Source organism: Pteropus medius, unplaced genomic scaffold (genome assembly GCF_902729225.1).
Source record: "Pteropus medius unplaced genomic scaffold, Ma_sr-lr_union100, whole genome shotgun sequence".
In the NCBI taxonomy this organism is placed as follows: Eukaryota; Metazoa; Chordata; class Mammalia; order Chiroptera; family Pteropodidae; genus Pteropus; species Pteropus medius.
The window spans coordinates 295112-322832 of NW_024343732.1; the positions used below are offsets into that span (position 1 = coordinate 295112).

General features: G+C 45.2%; 1 protein-coding gene, 1 long non-coding RNA gene and 1 pseudogene across 4 annotated transcripts; 2 read left to right on the forward strand and 1 right to left on the reverse strand.

Moving 5' to 3' along the window:
* Nucleotides 1-58: 58 nt before the first annotated feature.
* LOC120606482 (uncharacterized) lies at nucleotides 59-1602 on the forward strand. The gene is made up of 3 exons (XR_005653896.1): nucleotides 59-207; nucleotides 569-706; nucleotides 1260-1602. It is a non-coding gene; the product is annotated as an uncharacterized LOC120606482 (long non-coding RNA).
* AKAP8L (A-kinase anchoring protein 8 like) lies at nucleotides 209-26708 on the reverse strand. Of its 3 annotated transcripts, none has more exons than XM_039867676.1 (15): nucleotides 26569-26708; nucleotides 21465-21539; nucleotides 17684-17716; nucleotides 17364-17421; nucleotides 17181-17261; nucleotides 14964-15417; nucleotides 14772-14868; nucleotides 14620-14690; nucleotides 14292-14355; nucleotides 13262-13370; nucleotides 11676-11817; nucleotides 11473-11578; nucleotides 11126-11256; nucleotides 701-796; nucleotides 282-593 (listed from the first exon to the last, which is right to left on the reverse strand). In XM_039867676.1, the coding sequence occupies exons 1-15, from the start codon at nucleotides 26579-26581 to the stop codon at nucleotides 282-284; spliced, it is 1842 nt and encodes a 613-aa protein (XP_039723610.1). In that variant the 5' UTR covers nucleotides 26582-26708. The 3 variants fall into 3 exon arrangements, 2 of the variants coding, with proteins under 2 accessions (XP_039723609.1, XP_039723610.1); XR_005653895.1 differs by adding an exon at nucleotides 6323-6399 and having other exon boundaries at nucleotides 494-593; nucleotides 17181-17421; XM_039867675.1 differs by having other exon boundaries at nucleotides 209-593; nucleotides 17181-17421; nucleotides 26569-26685.
* On the forward strand, nucleotides 24261-24379 carry LOC120606674 (uncharacterized; annotated as a pseudogene).
* Nucleotides 26709-27721: the final 1013 nt, after the last annotated feature.

A 27721-nucleotide genomic window follows, 5' to 3' on the forward strand; every position in this document is an offset into this window, starting at 1 on the left:
CTTTCACGGCGGGCCCGTCCCCGTCACCACAGAGGGCCTTCCGGTTGCTCCGGCTCCGCGCTCAAAGCATCGTGGGAGGTTGGGTAGGGCCGCGATGCCTCACTGCGCGCAGGCGCACTCCTCCCCGCCGCCGGTGTGCGAGCACCCCCGCCCCTCACCGACGTCTCGGCTCCCGCCCGCGACGGCAACGGACAAACAAACCAGGAGGTGGGATGGGAATAACTTTATTAGGCTCGGCTTCTAGCCTCGGGCGCGCGGGCCCTGCCCGCTCCGGGTCCAGGTCATGGGGCGCCCCCGCCGCCCTCTTCGTCATCGTCGGCTTCCACATCGAGGCCTGGAATGCCACGGATCTGGCGCTGCAGCGCCCCACCCAGCAGGGGCACGGCTTCCTCGTCTTCCTCAGGGGGCGGTGGTGGTGGCGGGGAGGCAGCTCCGGGGGCCGGCTCCAGGGGGACAGGGGGCTGTGCCGACGCGCCCTCGGCATCCTCCACGCCCTCTGCCACTTCAACCAGTGTTCCCTCATCTTGGGCGCCGCCCTCGGCTTCCTCCTGTTCCTTTTCTTCCTCAGGGCTGTCGGTGAAAGGGTTCTCGCCCTGCAGAGGAGCAAGGATGCTGAAGGGAGGGAGGATCCCTGGGGCCAGAGACCAAGGCTGGGGGACCAAGACACAGCTGGAGCCGGCGCCAGACGCCAGCGCCTCACCTTCAGGTAGCGTTCCAGCTTCTTGCTGATGAGTTTGTTGTTGAGGATGCTACGGGCCACCATGAGCGAGGACTTCTTGGACTGCTCCATCATGAGCTGCGGGCAGGGCAGGGTAGGCGGGGCTGGAGAGGATGCTCTGGGCACTGAAAGGCCTCCCACCCCACCAGATAGGCACACCTCCGCCTCGACTCCAACTAGATTGTGTAGGTCTGTAAGGTAATGTACTTTGGGTACAAGCGTGAGGCCAACTTACAAGCATGGAGCCAAAACCGGATTTTATCATTGCTCTAATGCTCCATCCTGCCACACCACACTTACTGTATGCTAACTGACTGAAGGCCTGTCTTTACAGCTGTATTGAAGAAATCTGATTTACTTGTACAAAAATTATAAGCAACAAGCGAATAGACTTAAAAACCTACTAAAAGCCAAATGTGCAAACCGTAACAAGGAGCCAGCTGCCCTAATATCCACAGAACTCTTAATCAACAGGGAAAATATAAAAGCAGGAATAGAAACATCAGTTTATTTAAGTGATACGCATCCTTTTAATCCATAGGCATTCCAGGATGAAGAAGTACACCCAAATGGCAAGATTTGAAAAAGGCACTTCTACTCCACTCTAGTAAGAAGCTCAACTATTATATTTTCTGGAAAGCAGTTTGATAGAATGTATCAAAAGTAAAAATTTGTCCAGGTAATTCCTTGAATCTACCCTACCTTAAAGACTTGGAAATGTGCATGCACAGTGGTTCCACTAGTGAAAAACTAAAGTATCTAAACAGTTCAATAGAAGAGTGGTTAAACAGATCATACATTAAAAGAACACTATGCAGTCCTTAAAATAAGGCTCATCTCTCTGCTGGCACGATAATAAAGATGTGTGATAGACCATCTGAATAGCTGTCAGAGGCTTTTGTCTGGGAGGACTTATACCAGAATGCTAGGTGATTTCCTCTGTGGTGAGAATACAGGCAAATCTAAAGTTTCATCATTACAAAGGTAATGCATGTATAAAGCCATAAGCAGAAAGGAAACAATAAAGCCATTTTTGTTGTGGGGGGGACACCTCCAGGACCCCTACTCAACTCCAGCCACCTCTTTACATCATCATTCAGAAAGCCGCCTCACTTGCTCTTTCTACTCCCCTTCCTTGCCTTCACCCTTTTTTCTTTACACATTTCCTCTACCACTTGGGGAAAATATTAATAGGCTTCATGCATACTCCAAAGGAAACAAGTTAAAGATGCACAGTTAGGATACTACTACAGACCAGTTCCTCCCCAACTCTTTTTCACTTGCCAACATATTCTCCCTGGATGAGCACATATGGACACACCACAATGTCTCCCAATTGAGGCACATTTACATTGTTTCCAGATTTTCACTGTAATTACCAAATACCATCGGAATGAACTAAAATACTTATATGCTGGCATTTTTAATTCTACCAAACAGGTTCTCCAAAGGGAGAGTGCCTAAGTACTCTGGAGAAAAGTTGTAAGCCATGATGCTTCCCTCTACCTATATTAAAACAATGTACTTGTCCCCTGCCTCTCCATCAGCATCAGATGTTATCACTGTGGGGTATTTTTGTGCGTCCCATGGCATATCCCTGTCCACCAGCAAATCCAAGTGCTCTGATATGCACACTGGGCCACCTGCCCAATATCTCTATGCAGTCATCCTTTCCATGGCCTCTGGGTTTCCCTGCTTGCTCAGGAAGGCTTCCTTTAACAACAAGGTAAACAATCTAAATTTTATTTTTTTTACATTTAAGATTTCTGGACTTTAAATATATGGTATGAAGTAGGAGCCACCTTTCCTTTCAAAAAATGTATAAGATAAACCAGTTTCCAGCATTGAATTGATACGAGGTCACGCCCCTTACCTACAAAACTGGTATGCAAAAAGAAGAGTTTTCCCTCTAAAACTCATTTGATGGCAAAAAACAAGCTGACATTATGTTTTTGTGCCATCCTTATTTATCCCACCTGTACAAGTCATTTGAAGACTTATAGTTCAAGAAGATACTTTCCCAGATCCTGCTAGGTAAATTAGTGATCGTACCATGTAGCTGTTCTGAAATCCAAAATTAATTGTTCTGAAATTCAAAAACATCTGGCCCCAGGGTTTCAGATAACAGACCTTTATTGACTTTGACAAATACTAAATTCTAAAACACACTGGGATCTTTCACTAGACTCTACTCTGGTTATAGTTTTATTACTATGCCGATATCACTTTTTTGTTCTTCATGGCAATGGCTTTGTTTTAAGTTATATCTCCTAAAGCAAGGCCCTGAAATCACTACTGCTTTTTGCAAAATTTCCTTGGCTACTGTTAGATTTACCTTTATGAATAAAACTTTAATTTAAGCCATTCCCTTCCCCAGAATGACTGGAATTCATTAAAGAATTCATTAATGTAGTCTACATTAATGGGAGAACTAGTTTTTGTTTTGTTTTGCTATTAAAGCTCCCATCTAAGAACATGGTGTGTTCCTACATTCACTGAGGTCTTGTTTCATGTCTTTGAAGTTTAAGATCTACATTCATAGCTATTTCATACATTTTATAGTTACTGTGAATAGATTCTCTGCTTCCCCATTTATGTTTCTAACTTTATTACAAGAGTGGAGAAAAACTAGTACTTTTTCTACGTTACCCTGAATTCCAACCCCCCTTACCTAAATTATGAATTCTAAGAACATTTTGCTGGAATCATTCAGCCTTTCTAAGACTATAACCATATTACTTGCATATGAAGTTTTAATTTCCAGTATTTTATACTAATGTTGCTTATTTCTTCCTGAACCATCCTTGCATTCCAGAAACAAACTTTACTTAGTTATAGTATATCCTATATTTAAATCACTACTGTATTATTGATAATTAGTAATATTTTACTGAACACTTTCATTCTTTAATAATAAATGAATCCACAGCTTCATCATGGTATTATCCTGATTAGATTTTTCCCATTAAGGTTAAAAGGCTTCCTAAAAATGAATTTGAGGATAAACTTTCAGCATGGCAGCCTGAGCAGCTCTGTGGACCTGCTCCCTAGTGAAACTAAAGAAAACGAAAAAAATAAAACAAAGCAAAAAAACCCCGACCGTTTGAAGTCTCTGGAAATGGTCGTAAGAACATACAACAAATGAAATATTTAGTGAGGAAAAGCTGCTAAAACTCAGAAGAAAGTGAGTTGGTGGTTGAAACATTATCTGCAGCTTCCCTGCTTTGCCACTCAGTGTGATGTAAACTCCACTACAGATGGTGCCACCAGAAACAGAGACCTCCGCTGTCTCTACCCAGCTCACCACAGTTGAGGGCTATATTTTCCCAGGAGGGACAGGATGTCAATATGTAGCTACCTGCTGCTGAGGCTAAGCTCCGGGGAAATTCCTCTGAGAGGTGGGGGCTGCGTCTTCTATCCAAGCCCCACTCATGGAACACAGGCTTGACCTTTGGCATAGCATACTGAAAATATGTTAAATATGCTATAAAGCAGAGGTCCCATGTGGGGAGAGGCAAACCAAACCAAGAAGACTAGAGGTTACAGCTGCCTTCTCACCGTCTCTTCTAAAGCAGCAGAGTCACTCAGAGAGAAGCCTTCCATTGTCATCACCCCCAGCTTCAAAGCCAGGGCTCAAAGATTTTACCCAGGGAGAAAGGAAAGCCTTAAAACAATGAGCTCTCAAATCTCTTCCTAAAGGAACTTACTTCATTTGCAAAAATGTGGAGAAGTTTAAGGGCTCTCTCAAAACAGTGGAATGTGTATAGAAAGGCAATTTAAAAGGGATAGGTAGATATGATAACAATATGAACTTAAACATTGGCTCTCTAGGTTACCAGAAAGAACCAGTAAAACAGACAGCTAAGAAGAACCTCCCTGGGTTCAGAATAAATCTCATCAAACAACGCCCTTAAAAATCCCTTTAAAGAAGCCCAAATTTAATTAGATCAGATTAGGGAGCAATTTAATGCCTCTAGGCATCAGCCAACAATTTGTGGAGTTTAATAGCTGAGTGTAGTCTGGGAAAAAGAAAGACAGCCCTATCAAAACCACTGTTATCCCAGGATAGCTATGTACTCGCCCGTGGCTTACTACTCCAAGGCACAGTCTCAGAGGCTTCACACTGTGGGGATGAAAAAGAAGAGATTTCGCTAAAATAATTCGACTAGCCACTAAAAAAATAGACAAGCAAATAAAAGAACAAGACGGGGTGGGAAGAGGGAACACGCATGATGACACTGACTCTTTGAATAGAGATATCAATAAAAAGAAACTGAAAAAAAGGTACAAATCTTGGACCTGAAAAATACAATAACAGAAATGAAAAATTCAGTAGAAGCTCAACAGATTTGAGCTGGCAGAGGAAAGAATTAGTGAATTAATAGATGGATAGAGATCATACTAATCTGATGAAAAACAGAAAATAGAATGAAGAAAAATGAATAGTCACTCTGACAACCTTGGACACCACTACGTGAACTAACTGCATCATGAAGCACCAAAAGAAAAGGGAAAGAAAGGAATAGAAAAAATATCTGAAGAAATAATGGCTAAAAACTTCACAAATCTGATGAAAAACTAATCTACACATCTAAGAAACTCAAACTCCAAATAAACACAAATCACACATCTGAATCACTACTAGATTAATTACTAGTATTTTACTTAGCACTTTTATTCCTTGATGATAAAGTAATCTACACATAATAAAAATGCTGAAAGCAAAGGCACTTTCACACATTTGTTTTTGCAAAGACAAGAATAAAATCTTAAAAGCAACAAGAGAAAAATAAATCACTTTTCCCCCGCTTTAATTCCCCCCTCCACTTCCACCCTTGACCTACGAGACTGTACAAAAAATACCAAAGGAAGTTCTTCAAGCTGAAAGCAAGTGATCCCAGACAGTAAATAATGTGAATCCATATGAAAGAACAAAAAAGGTAATTACGTAATTATAAAAGACAAGATAAATGCATATTTCTTTTCCTGTCTTCTCAACTGACTTAAAAAGCAGTTCCATAAAACAATATACATAACTGTACTGTTTGACCTATAACATATAGAAATGTAATAAATTTGCCAATAACAGGGCAAAGTTGGAGGGCTGAGTAAAGCTGTATTGGGCTAATAAGAAAATAACTACAGGTGATAATTCAAATCCCCAGGAAGAATCCAAGTGAAGAGATCCAGAAGAAAAAATAAGGCTAATATAAAAGCTAGAAATATGTAATCACTCTCCTTGTTTCTATCAGCTTCCTTAAAAGTAAAAACTATAAAGTAATAATTATACTGCATTATATTACTGAATTTGTAACATATATCGATGTAATGTTTTGTATCACAACAAGAAACTATGTAAAGAGCTACAGAGGAGTAACTTAATCTCAATGAAATTAAGTTGTTATATCTGAAACAGATTTTGAAAAGTTAACATGGATAAGGTAAGGCCTAGAGCAGTGGTCCCCAACCTTTTTGGCACCAGGGACCAGTGCTCCTATGAAAATCTAATGCCTTATGATCTGAGGTGGAGCTGAGGTGGTGATGCTAGTGCTGGGGAGCAGGTGCAAATATAGATGAAATTTCACTTTCTCTCCTGCCGCTTACCTCCTGCTGTGCGGCCCAGTTCCTAATAGGCCATGGACTGGTACTGGTCTGTGGCCTGAGGGTTGGGGATGCTTGGCCTAGAGAATAAGAAAGTAATGCCCAAAGACGTAGTACAAAAAAATTATTAAAGAAATTAAAATATTACACTAAAAAATATTTAATACAAAAGAAAGCATTTAAGTGGGATTAGAAGAGCAACATATAAAAATCCAGTTATCAATAACATTAAATGTGAACGGATTAACAATCTAATCAAAATGTACAGATTGTCAAACTGTATAAAAAAACAAGATCAAACTATATGTTGTCCATTAGAGAGACACCACAGATTCAATAGATTCAAAGATGGAAAGTAAAAGAATGGGAACAGATATACAAACATCAACCATAAAAAAGCCGAACTGGGTATACTAATATCAGACAAAATAGCATATAAAACAAAAAATGTTACTAAGATAGAAAGGGACATTTGATAATGATAAAAAGGCCACCCCATCAGGAGGACAAAATTATAGCTGCACCTAACAGCACCAAAATATGTAAAATAAAAATTGACAGAAATGAAGAGAGAAACACAATTCAACAATAATTGTTGGAGATTTCAATATCCCACTTTCATTAATGTGTAGAGCAACTTGGCAGAAGATCAACAAGGAAATAAAAGGCCTGAACACTATAAAATCTAATTGGCATAACGTATCTACAGAACACTCAACAACAGCAGAATATACATTTCTCTCAAGTGCACAAGTACATTCTCCAGTACAGACAATATGCTAGGCCACAGAACAAGCTTCAGTAAATCAAAAAGGACTGAAATGATATAATGTATGTTTCTGACCATATAGAATAAAATTAAAAATCAGTAACCAAAAGGAATTAAGGACATTCACAAATGTGTGGAAATTAAATGACACCTTAAATAACCAATGCATCTAAGAAGAAATCAAAGAGAAATTAGAAAATAACTTAAGATGAATACAAATGAAGACATGACGTACCAAAAATTATGGGATGCAGTGAAAACTGTATTCAGAGAAAACTTTATAGCTATAAATGCCTAACGTTAAAGACTACAAACCAATGACCTAACTTTCCACCTAGAGAAACTAGAAAAAAGAGTAAACTAAACCTAAAGACAACTAGAAGGAAGGAAATAATAAAGATTAGAGTGTAAATTAATGAAGTAGAGAAGAGAAAAGAGGGAAATAGAAAAACAATGAAACCAAAAGCATCTTCTTTCTAAAGCTCAATGTAAAAATTAACAAACCTTTAGCAAGATTGACTGAGAAAAAAAAGACTCAAATTACTAGAATCAGAAATGAAAGAGGGAGTACTGATCTTACAGAAATAAAAAAGGTTATAAAGGAATACCATAAATAAATATATGTAATAAATTAGGTAACTTAGATGAAATGGACATATTTCTAGAAAGACAAAAACTACAGAAACTGATTCAAGAAGAAATAATCTAAATAGACCAATAGCAAGCAAAGAAATTGAATTAGTTATTTATTTTAAAAAGTGCCCACAAAGAAAAGCCCAGGTCCAGATGCCTTCACAGGCAAGTTCTACCAAATTCTTAAAGAATTAATACCAATTCTTCACAAATTCTTCCAAAAAACAGAAAAGGAGGTAATAAAACTTCTGTATTCATTGAGGCCAGTATTACCTTGCTACGAGAACCAAAGACATCAACAAAAACCACAGACCAATGATCTCTTATGAACACATGCAAAAATTCTTAACAAAATACTAGCAAGTCCAATGCAACAACATATAAAATGAATTACATATTATGACCAAGCAGGATTTATGCCAGGGATGCAAGGGTGGTTTAATACCTAAGATCAATTAATGTAATATATACCACACCAATAGATTAAAAAACAAAGCCACACGATCATCTCAACAGATGCAGAAAAAGCATTTGACAAAATCCAATACCCTTCCAGGATAAAAACACCCAGCAAAATAGGAATTCATCAACCAGATAAAGGGCACCTATGAAAAATCCACAGCTAACATACTAATGGTGAAAGACTGGTGCTCCTCCCTCCCCGCCAAAACCAGAAACAAGATAAGGATGTCTGCTCTCACTTCCCTTCGATACTGTGCTGGATGTTCTAGCCAGGACAATTAATTAGTCGAGAAAAAGAAAAGGCATCTAGATGAGAAAGGAAGTAAACTATCTCTTTTTGCAGATGACTAATCTTGTACATAGAAGATCCTGAGGAATCCACTAAAAAAGCTATTAGAACTAAAACAAGTTCAGTAAGGTTACAGAATACAAACTCAAGAAAAACAATCAGTTGTATTTTTTACACACATGCGAAGAACCCAAAAAATGGAATTAAAGAACACAACTCCATTTACAATAGTATCAAAAACAACAGAATACTTAGGAATAAATTTAACAAAAAAAAGTATAAAACCTATACCCTGAAAACTACAATATGTTGTTGAAAGAAATTAAAGACCTAAATACAGAGAAAGACACCCTTATTCATATATTGGAAGACAATATTGTTGGGATGGCAAAACTCCCCAACTTGATCTAAAAATTAAACTATCCTATCAGAATACCAAGTTGGCTTCTTTGTAGAAACTGACAAGATGATTCTAAAACTCATGGAAACTCAAGGATCATAGAATAGCCAAAACAATCTTGAAAAAGAGAAACAAAGTTGGAGGATTCACACTTTCTGATTCCAAATCTAACTACAAAGCTTGTGTGGTACTGGCATAGGGATAAATATATAGAACAACAGTGTAGAATTGAGGGTCCAGAAATAAACCCAGGTAGCTGTGGTCAAAAGGTATAAACAACTCAAATGCTCAAACTGATGAACAGGTAAACCAAATGTGTGTTATCCACACGAGAGATTATTTTTAAGCCACATAACAAAGGAATGAAGTTCAGATACATGCTACAATGAAAACATTATGGCTAAGTGGAAGAAGCCAATCACAGAAGACCACATGTTAAGTGATTCCAATTATATGAAATGTCCAGAATAAGCCAATAAAGAGACAGACATTATTGACTGCCTAAGGCTAGGGGAGCACTGGTGGTTAGGGAGTGATGGCTAAAGGGTATGGGGTCTCTTTTTTGAGGTGATAAAAATTAGCTACTATTAATTGTGGTAATGGCTGCACAACTGTGAATACATTAAAAACTACTAAACTGTATACCTTAAAGGGGTGGCTTGCATGGTATATGAATATTTCAATAAAGCTGTTAACAAAATAATAATAATTAGAAGCTTTCCATTCATTTCTAGAGTCAAATTTTAAAATACAGAGCAATTAAGTTATATTTAAATTATCTCTATAAACCAACTACTTCTGGTGCCTTCTTAAATATCTTTCATCACCCTTCCAAACCCCTTTATGGTTACTAATTGTTATGGTTGTTTTTCTTTTTTTTCTTTTTAAACTTTTATAGTCAATTTTGAGTTTATACTTTGCTAGCTATCACTCACTTCACTTGGATTTCCCAAAAGTTAATGTCCACCTTCTGAAATCTGCTCTCTTTCTCCCTACCTTTTATAGCTCCCAGCCTAAGAATCAGGCCTTGGCAGAATCCTTACAGCTTCTCTGTTGCCAAAGCCAATGGACATTTTCTTTATCTTCCAGCTTTCGCAGTCAATCTCCAATCCTGAATCTCTTCAACCACCCAAGCCAGACCCCTAAACCCCATCCCACTGTTGAGGATTACTGCATGAGAAAAACTAGAGATGAATTCGATGGGCATACGAAAAGGATGAATTCGATGGGCATAGGAAAAGGAATCCCACTGTTGAGGATTACTGCATGAGAAAAACTAGAGATGAATTCGATGGGCATAGGAAAAGGATGATTAATGCTGTTTCCCCTTGGCTGCTACCACCTGCTCATAAATCCTTTCAGCCTCCCCCAGGGTGATGGCAGCCAAGCCACTCTCTAGCCCAGACCTGTTCCTCTTAGCTTTCTCTCTACTGCACAGCCCCTCCACCCTACCTGATCTCTAACAGCCACCTCCGACCCGGCATATCACCCATTCAACCAGAAACTACCTACTCTAGCTCCTGTGCTAGGCACCGAGGATACACTGGAAAATAAGACAGAATTTGTTCAGTTTCTTGCCAAACTTGTTCCTTTTCCTGTGCTATACCCTGTCCTCCCCCTCTTAACACCACTATCCACTAGGTACTCAAGCCAGAAATCTGATATATCCCCAACTCCTGGTCACTCCTTCAAGCCAACCTCCTGTTCACTCCCTTAAACAGTTCTTCTATTCTGCCCTTCTCTTCCTTCCAAAGGTGGAGGCACACCTGTCTCGACACTGCAGCAGCCCCTCATTGGCCCCCCACCTTCCTCCCACACCAGGTGCCCAAAATCTCTAGTTCAACACCAATTCTAATCCAGTTCATCCTCTATTTACAAACTTTGCTGCCTAGAGAAGCAAGCCCAGACCCCTCAGCTCAGCCCTAGTGAATCAAGCCCAACCCTGCCTCCATCAACATGTGTACTATACACTTCTTTGGTTTCTGAAGCTAATCTAGCCATTGGCCTATATGCACATGGAGGTCCCCATATCCCACAGCCTACTGATCCTTAAGGTCCAGCTCTGATACTACCTTCTTCTGAGTAGAGCCCCCTTCTCTGCCCCTCTCTCTTGTAGCTGTGCTGACTGCATTGGGCAGAAAATGTCTATATGTGCCTGTCCCCTATATTCCCTGCAGTCCCTCACCAGCATGCAGAGATTATAACCCCAGGACCTACCCACGAGATGGTGGAAGGGCACCAGTGGCCACTCACCCTGCGGTTCCGGTTGTGATCCATGGTCTTGAGGTGCTTCTGGATGATCCCAAACTGCATGGGAATGAAGAGGTCACAGGCTGCGCAGTGGGCGGCCTCCACCTTCTTCACAAAATGCTCCATGGCAATTTCTGTAGAGGAAAGAGAGGGTCACCACCGGTCTCAGGTGCCTAAGACAGACCCAGGAATTTGGGAAAAAACACCAGACTAGCTCCCCACTTCACCCTGCCACTTCCATGTGAGCCTAAGGATGTTCTCACTGACCCTCCCTAAAGGAAAAAGGGTACCATGACCAGAGAGAACAGGCTGAGGCCTTGCCAGGTAGGAGTAAGATGAAACCTCCTCACCTTGTGTTAGATCCTGGTCTCTGTAGATCTGCTGGATCAGACCATCAAGATCCTCCACAGTTTTTCGGAGCTCCTCTGTCTTCTTGGTCTTGTTGGTAACGTATTCCTGCCAGAAACATGGAAGACAGACCAAGGTTCCTGTGGGCTGCTCTATATCCTGAGGGGCTGAAAAGTGAGGAGCAGCTGTGCCACTTAAGGCTCACCTGTAGAAAGTCAGCCGTCTGCTTGGGGAGCTTAGTGCCTACATACTTAAAGTGCTCTTTGTGGAACTTGCTATCAAGGTGGCTGGCCATCTCATCTTCGTAGAAGGTCCGGTATTTGCAGGGAGAACACACAAATTGGATCCTGCCACAGGAGGGAAACGAGGGGCTGAGGCCTTGATGGTCCCACAGAATAGTGCTGCTGCCTCACCCAACCCAGCTGCAAGGCATGAAACAGACCTTGCTCACGGGCCTCTGAAGTGTGGTCCCAGCAGGGGCACAAGCTGGGACCAGTGGGATTGGGAGTAGAAAGGGACAGAAAGTCTGTAGGCTGCAGTTACTGCAACATAGGGGACAGGGAAGGAGTTCTTCCTTCCCACAGGCAGGAGGCTGAAGCCTGAGGCAGCAGCTGCTGCAACAGGCAAGGAGTCGCTGGAAGGTTGCCGGAGGGCCTCTCTACCAAGGTTGGGCAGGAGCTTGTGCACTTGGCCCAGCTGGGGACCGGAAGGAAGGATGCCCTGGCGTGAGCCAGATGGCCCTGATGTGCAGAGTGGAGTACGCAGTCCCGAGGCAGGGCCCGAAAAGGTGCTGCATCTTCCTTCTGGGGCCTGGGGGACTGAAAGGCCCAGCCCATCCTCTGCTCGGGGGTGGTGTTGGGAGGGATGGGAGCCAAGCAGGCCTGGGCACCTGCTGCCTCATCTTCCTCTTCCGAGAAGAGACCAGTCTGAGCTGGAAGGAGGGCGCCCGCCTGGCCTGCCAGAGGGCAGCCTGGAGTCACCTGAGCGAGGTGCTCTGTCTGGGCCTGGTGTCCACAGCAGAAGCCCGGGGTCTGGGGCCTGGGCCGGAGCAGGCCGCCGTGGCAAGGGGCGGAGAAGGCCAGCCGCCACCGAGGCCTCGGGGCGGGTCCCTACCTCTGCCGGACGTCCTTATCTGGGCCACGGGGTCAGCTTTGTCTGGAGAGCCCAGGGGCCGGGCGCCGGCGAGGCTGAGGAAGGTCCAGCAAGAGCAAGAGTCTGAGGCGGAGGAGGAGGAGGCAAGCGCCAGTGCGGGAGCCCTGAGGGCAGACAGACCCGACCAAGGGGCGTGAAGGGCTCAGCCACAGATAGGCCCGGCCTGACAGGGCCGGCGGGCAGGGCAGAGGGCAGGCCCAAGGCTGCCACAGCCCACAGGTGCTGCCATCTCTCCTGGGTATGGTGGCGACCTCTTGGCAGCTAGCTGGGGTGGCACAGGCGCCTTGAACCTCGAGTCTCTGATGAGCCGGCCCCCTCCCGCAGGGGCATCAGGCCCCCAGTGCACCTTGGAGCTCGTGTGCCAAGTGACCGAGCGCCGGAGCTTCTGGGCAATGGTGCTGAGCAGTGTTGGGTCTCAGGCCAAAGACGCCAGTGGTCGCCAGGTGGCCGCAGAGGGACAGGGGACGAGTCAGGCCTTGGGAGCTGGGCCTGGCGGGAAGCAGGGTCCATGCACGGCTGAGCAGGTGGCGGCTCCCAAAGGAGGCCAGAGGGCGGTGAGGCAGCAGAGCTATGGCCCTGCTCTCCTGGCGGCAGCCTCATTGCGAGGCAGAGGCAAAGGGGTGGAAGGAAGCTAGTTACCTTTCCACCATGCGGTCTCGCTGCCTCTTTTTCTGCTTGTCCTGGCTCTTCTTGCCTGCCTGTAATTTGCGCTTACTCTGGCTACTCTCATCCTGGGCACTCAGGGACCCTGTGGGAACAGAGGGGCACAATCACCGGCTTGGCTCCATCAGGTCAGGGCAGGCCCTGTGGCCTCTGGTTGGATTGCCCATCATCTGCTCTAATAGGTCTATTCTGAGAGCAGATGTTTAAGCAAGACCTCTGGCCACGAGCAGGTGGGTACCCTGGGGTGGACAGGGAGCAGTTTTGGCCTAGGCCCTTAAGAGGAGAAGACATGCGCTCATGCCATCACTCTTCAGGACACCCACGTTCTGCAGAGTGGGCCGTGGGGAGGCTGGAAGGCAAAGAGAGGCTGTCTCGGTGGGAATATTGGCACAAAATCAGAGGGGTCAGGTGATGAGATGCAGGGAGGCTGCTGCTGGGTTCTAAGTGCAGCCCTCAGGGGCAAAGATCCCAAAGCTCTCACAGCCCTGCCCACCCCTGGCTGGGCACCGCGGCGACAGTGGGCTGAGGCTGGATTTACTGTTAGATACCTGCTGGCGCTCATCACTCAGGTGGGAGAACACGGACTCCCAACACAGGGGCTGGAGAGGTGCTAAGGGAGAGGACATGCAAACCAGAGCAATAAAAACTGCACCAAGGTTCTCAGCTCAGACACCAGTCCCTGAGGACTCGGACTGCATGTTACTGAGGGACTGAGGGCAAGGAGTATATCTGGGATTTCCCAACACTCTTACTTGCTGGCCCCACCTTAAGTCAAAATCAATGTGCTAGGCAGGGGCCAATACCACCCATAGACTCTGCCTGGGAAGAATGGGAGCAGAGCAAGAAGGGGGCATAGAAAGAGGAGCCCCTGCTAGCACATACTCGATCCTGTAAGGGATGGCCCAAGTTGGCCACATTTCTGCCACAACCCTTCCCTAAGCTGGATCCCTCCCATGATGAGCACCTGAAGAGCTGCCCCAGCACCCAGGCCACTCAGAAGACTCACCCTTTTCTGTGTCCTCTTTGCCATCTTCCTTCCCTTCCTCTTTTCCCTCTTCATCTTCCCCTTCCTAAGACACGATTTGAAAAATCTAACGTCAAAGTGTGTGTAGTTATTTATAATGGCTCTAAGTGACAAGGACCTCACATCCTCCCAAAGCCCTTGCACAGAGGACTCATCCCGACTCTGGCAAGGCAGCCTGCCCACAGCCTTGCTCCCTCTACCATAGCTCCCTACATTGAATATAGAGCCACAGACCAGCCTGTGGCTCCTGTGATAGCCCACTGTTCACCAGCATCCCTGCAGACAGAGCGCTAAGGGCAGGGCCACTTACCGCTCTGGAGCCCTTTTCCACAGCATCTGCGCTTTCAGTGCCCTCTGCAGCTTCTCCCTCAGTGCCCTCATCTAGAAGGTAAAAGGAGGGACACTTAGCCCAGGAGCGACAGGGGGCAGGAGGCGGGGGCAGTGGCAAGTGACCTAGCTCACCGTTCTCCGAGTCACTGTTGTCTGAGCAGTCGGTCCGGAAGGCTTTGCTGTCTGGCTCATCAGGACTACCACACTGCTTTCTCTTCTTCTTCTTGGTCTGAGTCAGAAAGAGAGAGCCAGGTCAGGGCAGGTGGCTCTGGGTGCCTTCTGCAGTCCACTAAAGACCCAGGAGGGACAACTTCCTCCACTTACCCGAAAGTCGGCTGTGGTCCAGGTCTTCCAGGTCCGCCTCATCTGCTTCATGCCATTGCCAAATCCGAAGCCAAAGCGGGAGCTGCCTGGGAAGGCACCCCCACCACGCATGCCCTGGAACATGCCGTACTCGGGGATGATGTTCTGGGAGAAGAGGGAGGGCAGTCGAGAGGCACCAGGCATGCACTGGCCCCGGGCCCCCATGGGGTCTTCCCACATGCGCCCATAGCCTGAGGCCATTGGCCGGCCACTCCGGGACTCCCGGGCCCAGCCCTGAGCCCGTGGGCCAAAGGTGTCGCCACCACGCATGCGGAACTGGTCACGGTAGGCATCATACTGGCCCTCGTAGGCCATTTCCATCTCAGGGTCAAGTTCGCTGTAGTCGTAGCCCGACCGGTAAAGGTCACGCTCACTCAAGACGGCCCTTGAGTCACAGGCCTCGTAGGAATCATATCTGCAGAGACAGGTGGCAAGCATCAGGGAGGGCCTCAGGTACCATTACCCTTGCCTTCCCTCAAAACTCCCTGTCCTGAGGACAGGAAGCCCTGCTCCAGCACCCACCCACCCTGCTAAGGGAATTTAGTGTTCAGACATGTGAGATAAAAGGCCTCTTAGGAGCAGAGTTCTAGAAGAAGGGAAGGCCCCTCAGCTGATATCCCCAAGCCTGCGTGTTGCCACTTTCCAACCTGGAGACCCTAAGAAGGGCTGACAACTGGGGTGAAGTAGGTCTCGGGAGCAGAGACACCCTATTGCCCTTAGCTCTTTGGAAACATGTGCACATGTCTGTGGTAATCACAACACCCAAAGCGCTGATAATGCCCAAGAGAAACCCTGTGCTGGTCTCATCCCTCATGGCTGGGGGAACTTCCAAAACCCTCCAATGTCCCTCACCACCCAAAATGGGGAGTGTTTCCCAGGAAAACACTGCAAGCTTGCCCAGGGACTAGAAGAATCACACCAGCCTGGAGCCCAGGTTGGGGCATCAAACTCTACACAGCAATGGGGAAGGCAGGCCAAACCTCCTGCAAGGGGAGAGAGGGCACCACTGAGAGCTGTTCTAATTGTGGCTGCAGCCCACAGCCCCACAGGCCCAGACCCAGGCACAGGAAGCGGCCAGTGCTACTCAACTGTCACTCCATCCTTCACCCCTGCTCCCTGACTCCAGGCTGTGGCAATATGGTATACAGGCAGCAGCACAGAATCCATATGGCCACTGAGACAAGAGCCAAGCTCCTCCTAGCCTTTGGCAGCCTCAGCTCCAAGCACCATGGCTGCCAGGCATAAGGACAGGGGGTATGCATGGGGGTTCTCCCCAAACTTTTTACTTGTTACAGAGCTCATGCAAACAAGTCCCCTTGGTACCCTCTGCTTCTCAGTAGCCCTGGGGTCTCACTTGACCTTATCAGTGTCCAGCCAAGCCCCTTCTTACTCTCTATTCTCCCTCATCTGTCAGCTGGAGCCATTAGGCTGCTCTACTTCACCCTGTGCTAAAATTCTGTGTGCCCTGCTCACTGAAGCCTCTCACTAGGGTACAAGAACTCCTGGGCCAGCACCAGTTCAGAAAGTGACAAACACCCACAATATGATGCTGTAGAGTAGGACAGGTCTGGGTGCCAGGTCCAGCTCCATCACTTACTCCTGGGAGCCTTCAGGCAAGGATGTGTGACCTGCCTGTGTCTAAGTTCCCCATCTGCAGAAAGAGGGTGGTGACAGTTCACAGGGCACTTCTGAGGCACAACAGGCATATGTCTAACAGGCACTGAAGAGTGGCCAGGAAGCATCCACATCTGTCCCAGCCCACTGTGGTCAGCCCCAAAGGCTCATCCCACTATTCACACCCAACCTAATATGTCTTGCCCTGACAGCATGCAGGACGCAAAGTCTCATGCGAACTCCAAATGGCCGTCTCCATAGGGGAGGGCCACTTAACACTCTGCTCCTAAGAGCCATTTTGAGGGTACAGTGAAACCAGCCTGGTCGTGTTCTTCCCCCTATAAGCTGTGGGAGAGGCTGGCTGCCAGGCAGTGGAAAAAGTGAGAACAAATGCGAGAGAAGGGAAGTCCACTAGACCCCAGCAGTCTCTGGGAGCCCCAGCAACAGAGCAGGAGGCAAGAAGCAGACAGGAAGGTGGTTCAGTTCAGAGAGGGAGAAGCCAGCAGGCAACAGGCAGGAGGTGCCTTTGACAGAGCCTCAGCCCCTAGGCAAGTGCCCACTCACCTTTCTCCACCTGAGCTGTACACGGTTCCTTGTATCATGTCTGTCTCCAAGTGTGGCACCATATCTAAGCGCTGGTTAATTCTGGATAAAACGGAATCGGCACTGGCGCTATTCACAGCATTAGGGTTTGCATTTGTGTCAGAGCTAGGCATATCCCAAGAGTTTGAAGTGGCCATACCGTACCCGTAGTTGGTGGTGTTATCCTGGCCATAGCCATAGCCATAACCATAGTTCTCATAGCCTGCAATGAGAAAGACAGATAGAGATGGTGGGGGCAGGGTGAAGAGAGACAGAGAGACAAACACAGAGACAAGGCCGTTTTCTGTCACAGAGACAAGCTGGGGACTCTAGACACCCGAAGCTGGAAGGGCCCTAGCTCTCCCTAGAGGCCTCACAAGAAGGAGCCCTCCCAGAGCCTAAAGGCACCCACCCCACCCAAAAGGTCAAGCACATACCAGCTCAATCTTAAGGGAGAGGGGAGCGATCACGGGAATAAAACTTGCCTCTGTTTGTCCCAGAGTTCCAAGTTCCATATCCTATAAAAAGTAAAAAGGTAATTACATCTACAACTGCTTACAATACAACGAGCGTTTAATTCAGGCACAAATGAAGACAATGACTCCCAGTATCTGACTGTTGCAAGAGACTGAACCTGCCCTTGAGAAACCTGGAGTTTGAGAACACCACAAATATGAACCATGCCACTCGCTGCCTTGGTGTTCCACCTTCTGTGGCTCTGACTGTCTGTTATTCAAGGAGCCTCCCCTTCACAACACTCTCTGCTAAGGAATTTGGCTCCTATACTTCTCCCTTAAGGAGCCAAAATGAGATTACCCCTGCTCCCTACTAAGCACCAATAAGAGGAAAAGAAGAGCAGTTTCTGGTGCCATACGCAGATTCTGATATTGAAGAAGCTCAGCAGAGCCTATATCCACTCTAAAGCCATGTCACTCAACTCGTCCAACAGGGCCATCTGAACAGAGAAACTGACCACCCTAGATCCTCAGATGTCTGCCTTAACAGGAAGGGCCACCAAGCCCTTGAATTCTCCGAGTATGCTGTACTGGAACACACCAGCAGAAGGAAGGACAAGACAGAACTCCAACCTGGATTATAAACTAAATATGTTCTGGAGTTTAAAGTAGCACACGAAAAAAATTCATTCCTTCAGGAACATAAAGCCACTGAGAACTGACAAAGTTCAAAGCCAAGTGAGAACGCTGAGTCAAGCAGACATGCTTCTGCCCCAGGGCAGTCCACCAGAACAGGCAACCACCTTCTCGTGTCTCTGGTGAGAGCCCAGTCACCTCCTACTCCTGGTTCTCTCTGCCCTGCAGAGGAGCCATGCTCATCCCAGCGCAGGACCAAAGCTCAGCGAGACAGTGAAATGAACAGCAGAATCTAGCCACAGGGAAGCAAAGGTGCACACAATGAGAAGATGAATGGGGGGTGGGAGTGGGGAATGACACTTTAGATGACTGTTATGTTTAATGAACGCAGGCACAAGAGAGCTCACAAAGCAAAAATCCTCTTTGTCTGGGGAAACCAAAGCAGAGGCTTCTCATTCATTCGTTTATTCAACGACTATCATCCTGAGCACACAGAGCAGATCTGGGCACAGTTCAGGCTCAGAACACTGCATGTTAAAAGAGAGAAACACTAACTAATGAGCAGCAATAGATAGCCAGGAGCGGGAAGTCACATAATGAGTGAAGAGAGGCTGGCAGAGCCATACAAAGAATAATGCACACTTAGCCCTGGCAGCTAACAAGAGCCTGGGCACAAGGCTGTCTGCACCAGAGACAGTGGACACTAACTATTCAAAAGGAGACAGGACTGGGAGGCGAAGGCAGACCTACTAGGGCTCTGCTTGTGAGGCTAGACTATGGTCCCCGGGGGTTCAGCTGCTGAGGACCCACCAGAATGGCAAGGAGGCAGGAGAGGGCATTGACTCTGCAAACAGAAAGACAGGTCGCTGGTCATTAGGACAGGCTCCCATAAGCATTCCATATGTAATATTTGCTATGCTCAAAACAATCCAGACTCCCTGATGGGCTCCCCAGCTGGGTCCCTTTAAGTGGAAGCCTTTGTCTACACTATGGCTTTTGGGGACCCCTGAGACCTGCCCCTTCCAAAAGAACATCCAAACTCACTTCGATCCCCCAAAAAGTGAGACCACTGTTGACAGGGAAAATTTTAAGGACAAAATTATTTTAAAAAAGAAACGAGAAATGAGGAGATGGTCATAGTAAGGAATACCTATAGAGCAAAGAAAAATATTAAGTGAAATAGCTCATGTGGCCATCAAAAAAACTCTATTAAGCTTTCTGTAGCACAAGTAAATGTCTCTAACAGTAAGCAAAATAAAGCAGGATACAAAATTTTATCCACCTATAAATTATTCGACTACTTAAGATAAGATGATGATGAAAATTAAATATTAAAATGGTGGGCTCTTGGTTGACTGTTTTTCAAAATGTCATTAAAATGCTATTATGTTGCTCTTGCAATTTAAGCCAGAAGGAAAAATAAAACCGTCCTTCATCTTTCAAAACAGATTGTCTACATAAATCCTTATGTGTAAATGTAACAAAATATGTGCAAGATGTGTGTGTTAGGAACTACAAAACACTAATGAAAGAAATCAAAGCTCTAAATATATGGAGTATCATGGAATGGAAGGCTGAATATTGTTAAGATATTAATTTTCTCAAACTAATCTATGGCTTCAAAGCCATCCCACTCAACATCTCAGAAGGAACTTATATAGAAATAGACAAACTGATTCTAAAATTTCTACGCAAAAATAAAGGGAACTGGACAATCCAAGTCAATTCTGAAACAAACAAACAAACAAACAAACAAAAACAATCCTGGAGGATTCACATTAACTGATTTCAAGACTTACTATATAGTAATCAAGACAGTGTAGTACTGTAGGAAATTCAGACAAATAAATTAATGGAACAGAGATAGAATCCAGTCAACAGACCCACACGTTGAACTGATTTTCAACAAAGGCAAAAAAGAATCTTGATTTATACTACACACCTTGTAGAAATACTAACTCAAAATGGATCAAAAAATAAATGTAAAATTTAAAACTATGAAGCATTACCTAAAAGAAAACTTAGAAGAAAATCTTTCTGATCTTGGGTTAGGCATAAATTTCTTAGACACTGCTCTAAAATCACAATCTAGTAAAGATTGATAAATTGGACTTCATTAAAATGAAAGATTTTTGTGTTCTCAAAAGATACTGACAAGCCAGAATCTGGGAAAAAATATTTGCAAATGGCACATCTGGTAAAATGCTTGTACCAAGAATATGTAAACCAGAGGGAAAATAATTCAAAAAAGACATGCAATTTGGTACTATATTTGATTAAAAGAGCTGAGGCGGGGAGCACAGGAGAGGGAAGCCATGCAAACCAAGTTTCTCCTCATTTATCAAATACCTGATACCTCCTTATTCATTTTCAAAATAGTTTAAGTCTCCCTCTCTCGCAGAGACTAGTTGCTAATACTTCAGGGACTTATGTCCATTTACTCAGTGACTCCTGAGGAATGTCACCATGTAGGCTTAGTCTTTCCTCAGACCTTGGTAGTAAAACAAATTACCCATCTCAGCAACCAAGGTATTACCTTTATTAATTTCAAAGAGGGCTCTCAACAGACACCTAGGGTTACAGACCACAGAACAACTGCTTTATCAGAATATCTATGGACCTCATCGGGTGCTACTTCTAAATTAGATTTAGTGTGTCTGTCCACACTTAAGAAATGAATCAGATTTTCCTTCAATCCTGCGTGCGAGGAGCTGCCTGGCTTGAGATGGCCCGACATCTCTAAAAGTCTGCTACGTTTAGATAGGCAGCCTTTCTGGCACAGCAGTTCCATATACTATCCTGGAGCTAAGTTAATGGCTTGGTTTCTGCTCAAACCAATCCTCTGGACTTTGATTGGCTACTCTCCATCCCAGTCCCTCCAGATTTTCTGAAGCCAGATCTCTGTCACAGACTTCTAACAAAATGTTAAGGGGTCAAAGGAACCAGTTTCTGGCCCCAAGAACTCCAGCTTGTTTAATAACACAGACGTCTCTCCCAAAAGTGCCTCCAAGGGGAGCACCAGCTACTCTAACAGCCCACCACACCATTTTATACACGTTTGGATTTAGAAAAACAAGACAAGGTGACAGCAAGTCCAAAGGCAAGAAGACATCAGACTGCTCTGTCACTAGAAGGCAGAACATCAACCCTCTGGTTCCCAGGGACCCACACTTACCATAATCACAGGTAGGCTGAGCACTCGTGTCTGAGTACGTCGACTGCAAAGTGGTTTCAGATCCCTGGACAAAGCCTAAACATATGCATAGTGTGGTTAATTTCTTCAAACCAACCACATGACAGATGACTTAAGAATATCTTTTAGTGTAGACTGGTTGGCAGGCCCTCACCTCACTGGAAAGCCACCACAAACTCTACCTTTTGAACACTTTAATTACACCTCCAGAACACATTAACCAATGGAAAGGCAAGCTGTGTTTAATTTGGTACACCAGAAGAACTGGATAACAATTTTCAAATACTTTAAACCAGTACCATGTTTTGATAAATGAGTATCCAAATTATCATTCAATTAAATGAGGAAAATACTAATATCAAATCACTAATATATTAGAGGTGAGTTGCCTCCAATTAAAACAAGGACAGGGTTAGTTTTGAATAATGTTTAAGACAAATAATACTCTCTCTCTTATCCCAACTCTGTAACCAAAACTGCTTTGTATTTTTTAGTTTACATTTTAGTTTACATACATTAAAATGTATGTATTACCTCTTAAATGTAATTACTCAGGTTTGCATGTTTATATGAAATATTATATATTATTTCCTATTTTCTCAACTCAAACTATTTCTCAACTTAAAATGAATTATTATCAAGTAAGGAAAACTTGAACCTCTATCAGGAACTACTGTTCTTAAATGCTAACTGTAATGGACTATGATGAAACCTAACACTATCTTTAAAACACTAAAAATAAATTTTTTTAATGATTTACCCATAGCACTAAAATTATAACAGATATCCTAAGAAATGATATTTGCCTATTCCCAACAGAGCCAACTCACGACCTACAAATTAAAGCCAGCGTCTCCAATAACTTATTTTCAACAAAAGCATACACCAAGTGCCTTCCCCTGGGTGTGGGCATTCACATATTTGTCGACAGTCTCTCTAGTTCATCTCTTAAGACCATAGCAACAAAGATGACAACAATAGCAGCCAACACTGAACAAGTGTTTCCTCTACAGGGTGCTAAGAGTTTTATCTGCATTATTTCATTTTGTCCTCATCACCGCCAAAAAAGGAGACAGGGCCAAGATTCCTTACCCTGCAATTCCACAGTCCAAAAAGGTCTATAAACCAAGCACTCTCCTCAAATGTGGTATAATACTCACGTGGGGGCAAAACTGACCTGTGAGCACAATTACGGTCTTTTCTTACCCCATTTGGCACAGAAATAATGCATTTAATTTATCAGGTGCTGGCCCAGATCCCAGTGGAGGTGCTGTGGAATCTCCTCTCAAGCTAGAATTCCGAAACGTACTTAGCTCCAAGGCTTTCAAACAAGGATAGGTGGACCACACTTCATCTTTACTTTTCAGAGGGAAATAAGAAGTAGGAGGGAAGGAGAAAACCACAAGTATCCAAACCCAACCCGATTCACTTTCCCTAATTAAAGAGGGTACATTCAAATGGTTCCTTCCAGGGACCAAGTACCTTCCTGAGATGCCTAAATTCTTGATGATTAACTGTCCACAAGAAACAGTGAAAGCATTCTTCAGGTAGTTTACCTGCGGGGAAACCTCACAGTATAAAAAAGTACCCTCCTGCTTTCTCACACTGTTTGCTCAATCAGCTTCTAGAAACCTGTTTGTTCAGCAATAGCGCCACCAGCAAAATGGCCCGACTTCCCCAGACTTCAGGTAATGTAGTTTATAAGCGCTGCACCTGCAAGTGGAACCTATCGCATACTGACAAGGTACATACTGGAACACAGTATGAAAGCTGCAGAGCAAAAGCTCTGTATCTATTCAGGGGAGGGGAACTCTGGTTCTTCCTTACCGAGAAAAAAGAAAGACAATCTATCCAACCTTCAGAGTTCGATAGCAATTTTTGCTCTAGTTCTGTCCTCCGCACATTAATATTCTGTTCTACAATACTAGCTCCAGGGTAGGACTTTCTTTAGCCAGTTATCCTCCAATTATGAGTAAATTCTTTATTGTGGGGTTCATAAATTGTCCTCTTCTTGGTTTGATTTACCTGGGTAAAAAGCTAAAATAAGCAAATTTTTGGTCCTATAAAACTAAGGGTCAAACCATGGATTTATGATAACAATGCATCACAGACCATCCCTCTTGGCCAGCCTCTCTCACATCTTTTTACAAAGATATACAAAGCTTCACATTTTTATTCTCCTTTTTCTGAAAGGGGATAGATACTATCCGGTGGTAACCAGCCTCCAAGATGGTCTCTAATGATTCTTGTCTCCTGATATTATGTTGTCTCCTCCCAAATTGATAGAGATAGGAAGTGTAACCAATAAGATATTGCAGAAATAACTGAGTATGACTTCCGAGGCTTCCACTTTGTTCTTTCACTCTGGGGGAAACTAGCCACCATGTTGTGAGGACCTGTTAGCAGGCCTGTAGGGAGGTCCACATGGTGAGGAATCAACAGCCAGTATCAACCTACCAGCCATGTGAGTTTGAGCCACCTTGGAGGTGGGTCCTTCAGCCCCAGTCAAGCCTTCAGATGACTACAGTCCCGATTAATATACAAAATGTAATCTCATGAGATCCCAAGCCAGAACAATCCAGCTAAACTACTTGTGTGTTCCTAACACAAATTATGAGATAATAAATGTTCCAATAAAAAACATTTCAGACCTTTGTTTGAAGGCCTGAATCTGGATTTTTCTGTCCCTTATTCCCATTGCTCTCATCTTTCCCCTCAGTGCCAGAGATGGAGACTTCTTTCTCAAATACGCATAAACTAGTTTCAAAAGCTGGACAAGTCTATGGCCATGCTACCCTGAATGTGCCCGAATCTGTCTGATCTTGGAAGCTAAGCAGGGTCGGGCCTGGTTAGTACTTGAATGGGAGACCACCTAGGAAGACCAGGTGCTGTAGGTGTAAAAAATAAAAAATTAATTAATTAATTAAAAATAAGGGATTGTAAGCTGACAAGGTCCTTACAATCTGTGAGGTCAACCAAGGGTTGCCTCACCTAAAAAAAAAAAAAATGCTGAACAAGTTATCAGAAAGATAAATTATTTTAATCACCTTCTATAATAATAAAGGTAACATTTGCTACAAGGCCTCAAGAAGTTCTCCTTAGAGGCAAAATAGCTATCTGAGATGTAACTTAAAATGCCTGACTTTAGTAGTCTGCTTCTTAAAAAGGAAAGACACTACACATTACAAAGCTACTGTGGTTTTCAGTTGATCAAGATCAAGTAAAAACTAATCATTACCTCATTAGCTTGGCTACCTCAGTGCTCACTCAAACCCAGAATTACAGCCTACAAGTTCTGGAGTTGAAATTCAGACTTGACCATTAATGACCTTTCTACTCAGTTTTCTTGTCTATAAATATAAATGCTCCATTATTAACTTACTCCACAACACTCAACCATTCATCTTCTGGTTTCTTCAGCAGTCTTGCTCCTAAAAACCACAGAACTATCTTCCAGTTCTCTGTAAGACTTGGTAAAAAAGGATTACATCTCAATTCCAGGGATGTAACAACCCTAGTGACTTTCTTCCTGAACCAGGAAAGCTACAGAAAAGCTAGGGCAGGTTGCCCAACTCTGGCACTACTGATTTCTGAGACAGAAAATTCCTGTGAGGGCAGGGGGGAGGAAGGGGGGCGCATCTTACGCATTGTAAGATCTTGACCTCTATCCACTGGATGACAATAGCACTCCCTCCCCATATGACAACCAAAAATGTCTCCAAGTGTTGTTAAATATCCCTTGGGAGGCAGAATCACCCTGGTTGAGAACCACTGGACTAAGGGACAGTTGCTTGAAAAACTAGGGTTCTTGCCAAGCTCCTGACCTGGGAGCCAGAATAGGGAGGCCTGGCACCACTTCCTTGCCTAGGCCGTTATAAAGCAGCCTATGGAAGAGCACAGAGACTCAGGTTCCATTCTCAGTCCTGAACATTCCAAGTAGAACACTCCAAGAGTGGTTACTGGGCAACCACACAGTTAGCCTAATACTCCCATCAAAGGGAGAGGCCTAGTCTACTGCTCCTGGCTGAGCAGCCTAACTGGTTACTGCCAAGGCAAACCCAGCAGTCCAATTCACCCAGGAATAATTTATAATTGCCCAAGCATATCCCATGCCAACCGCCGCGCGCTGCGCCCTCCCTGCCCCCGCAATCTCATCATCCACCTGGCCCTTTGTTCAAGTCCCACTAGCTTCCCTGGTGGTTCTTCTAAGGAGGTAGGCAGCTCCTGTGCCCCTGGGTCTTTATGTCAAGGGCTCCCTTGTACAGATATCCTTAACTCCCTTAATCTATTTGGGTCTCTGCTTGCATGTCGCCTCTTTGGAGGTCTCCAACTACTCCATGTACTAGAACACCCTCTCGGGGTATTGACCACCTCAGAATACATCCCATATTCATTTGCCTGCTGTGGTCTGCCCCGGCCTATAAAATGCTTCAAGAATTCTTGCCAGTATTCCAGTGCCTATTCAGCACCTGACACAATGAATTTTGACAGATGGTGAACGAATTACCATGGAAGCCAGTCATTACTCGCAAGACTCAGGCTCAGCCTTTCAGGGCCCAAGGTGTTCCGCTCAGCCCAAACCCTCCAAATATTGACTCCTCGCCCCGGGGTCTGGAGCCTCTCCCAGCCCGGGACAGGCACAGGGCGGGGGAAGCTGCGACATCTTGCAGGAACGCTGCGCGAGGGAGGGGGCGACGATGGCGACGGCAGCCGAGCCCACTGACTGATCGGAAAACCGAGACCTAAGAAATGGCCACCTGAGGCGTCGAGGTCCGAGAAGGCCAGGCTGCAGTGGAGGTTGGGAGGAGAGATCTCGGGCGCCGAGGCCGGAACCCGCAGAAACGGGCGACAAAAGCCAACATCTCCGGCGGCTAGGAGCCGGGACGCGAGAGTGCCAACACAGAGAACTGAGGTGCCAAGGCTTAAGGGGCACGAACCTAAGGAGATAGGCCGGCGGCGCCATTTTGTGACCGCAAGAGAGGACAGTGTCCAGGCTCCGGGGGAGGCGCGGGTAAGCCTGGCACTGCCCTGGCCCTTCCCCGTCCCTCTCCACACAGAGCCCGACCACCAACCCTACCGGACCCACCTGTGTAGCTCATGGCAGCACCGACCACTGAATCCGAGGACTCCGGCAGCGTCTCCGCTCGTCCCACGCTGCGATAGCGGCAATAATCCCCCCGGCCCTTTCTACACACAACCGAGCTCCGCCTCCCGACCGCATTGGCTCACTCTGGGCTCTGTATTCACGCCTATTGGGTCATCTCACTGTCTATCTCACCTCATCCCCATAGCAATGGTTAAGGGTCCTGCCAATCCCATGAGATCCCCGCCCTGTCCCGCCTCCCGTTATTTCGAGCCCGCGGTGATTGGCTGAGAAAAGCCGGTCTGGAGGTGAAGTCCTGTGAAGTTCGAAGGGGCGGAGCCATGCACTACGGAAAGACCTGAGGCTCAAACGCAGCCGGGTGGGAGGCGATCCTGTGACCTGGAGGCCCACCAGAGGGAGCAGGGTCTACAGCGCAGGGCACTGCTCCAATCCCGACTCTGCTACCGGGGTGCTGTGCCAATCTGGGATAAGTTTCTAACATCTCTGGACTTCAGCTCCGAAACTAGCACGGGAAAGCCATGTTGGAATGAAAATTACAACTAGTCGCCAGACAAGATGCTGGGCACACGTTCAAACATATGAGATAATGTAAAGAAATCAGTCCAGTGCCGAGCGCACTAAATAAATGTCACGTTTTGTTATCAATGGTTACATAACAAATATATTTATATAGCATGTTTATATTATATATTTAATAAATGTTCGTATTGTTTATCACCTCGAATGCTCCTTCATACCTGCGAGGACTTAAAAAAAAAATTATCAAAAGAAAACTGAGACTTGGAATTCAAGACTTGCTCAAGGTCCCTGACACGTGTTAAAGCCGGAACTCTCCCCTCTAAAACTCTCTTGATTCTTCCCGACTTTAGAGATCCTGCAGTGGCCCAGCCAGGCTCCAGCCCTGTCCTCAGCACCCTCTTTGGATGTGTGGAATCCACTGTCAGAGACATTGCATAACTTTTAAGATTACTTGACAGAGCTGCAGACACTGAAAAAGGTACTTAATGTATTTGTGAAAAGTCATCAAACTAGACGTGTTCACTTTTTTTCTGCTTTACTTAAGTTTGTTAAAGTATGCCGTTTGCTGGTTTTTTATTAGAGAAGCATCAATTTCTTTAGGTGTAATAATGACCTA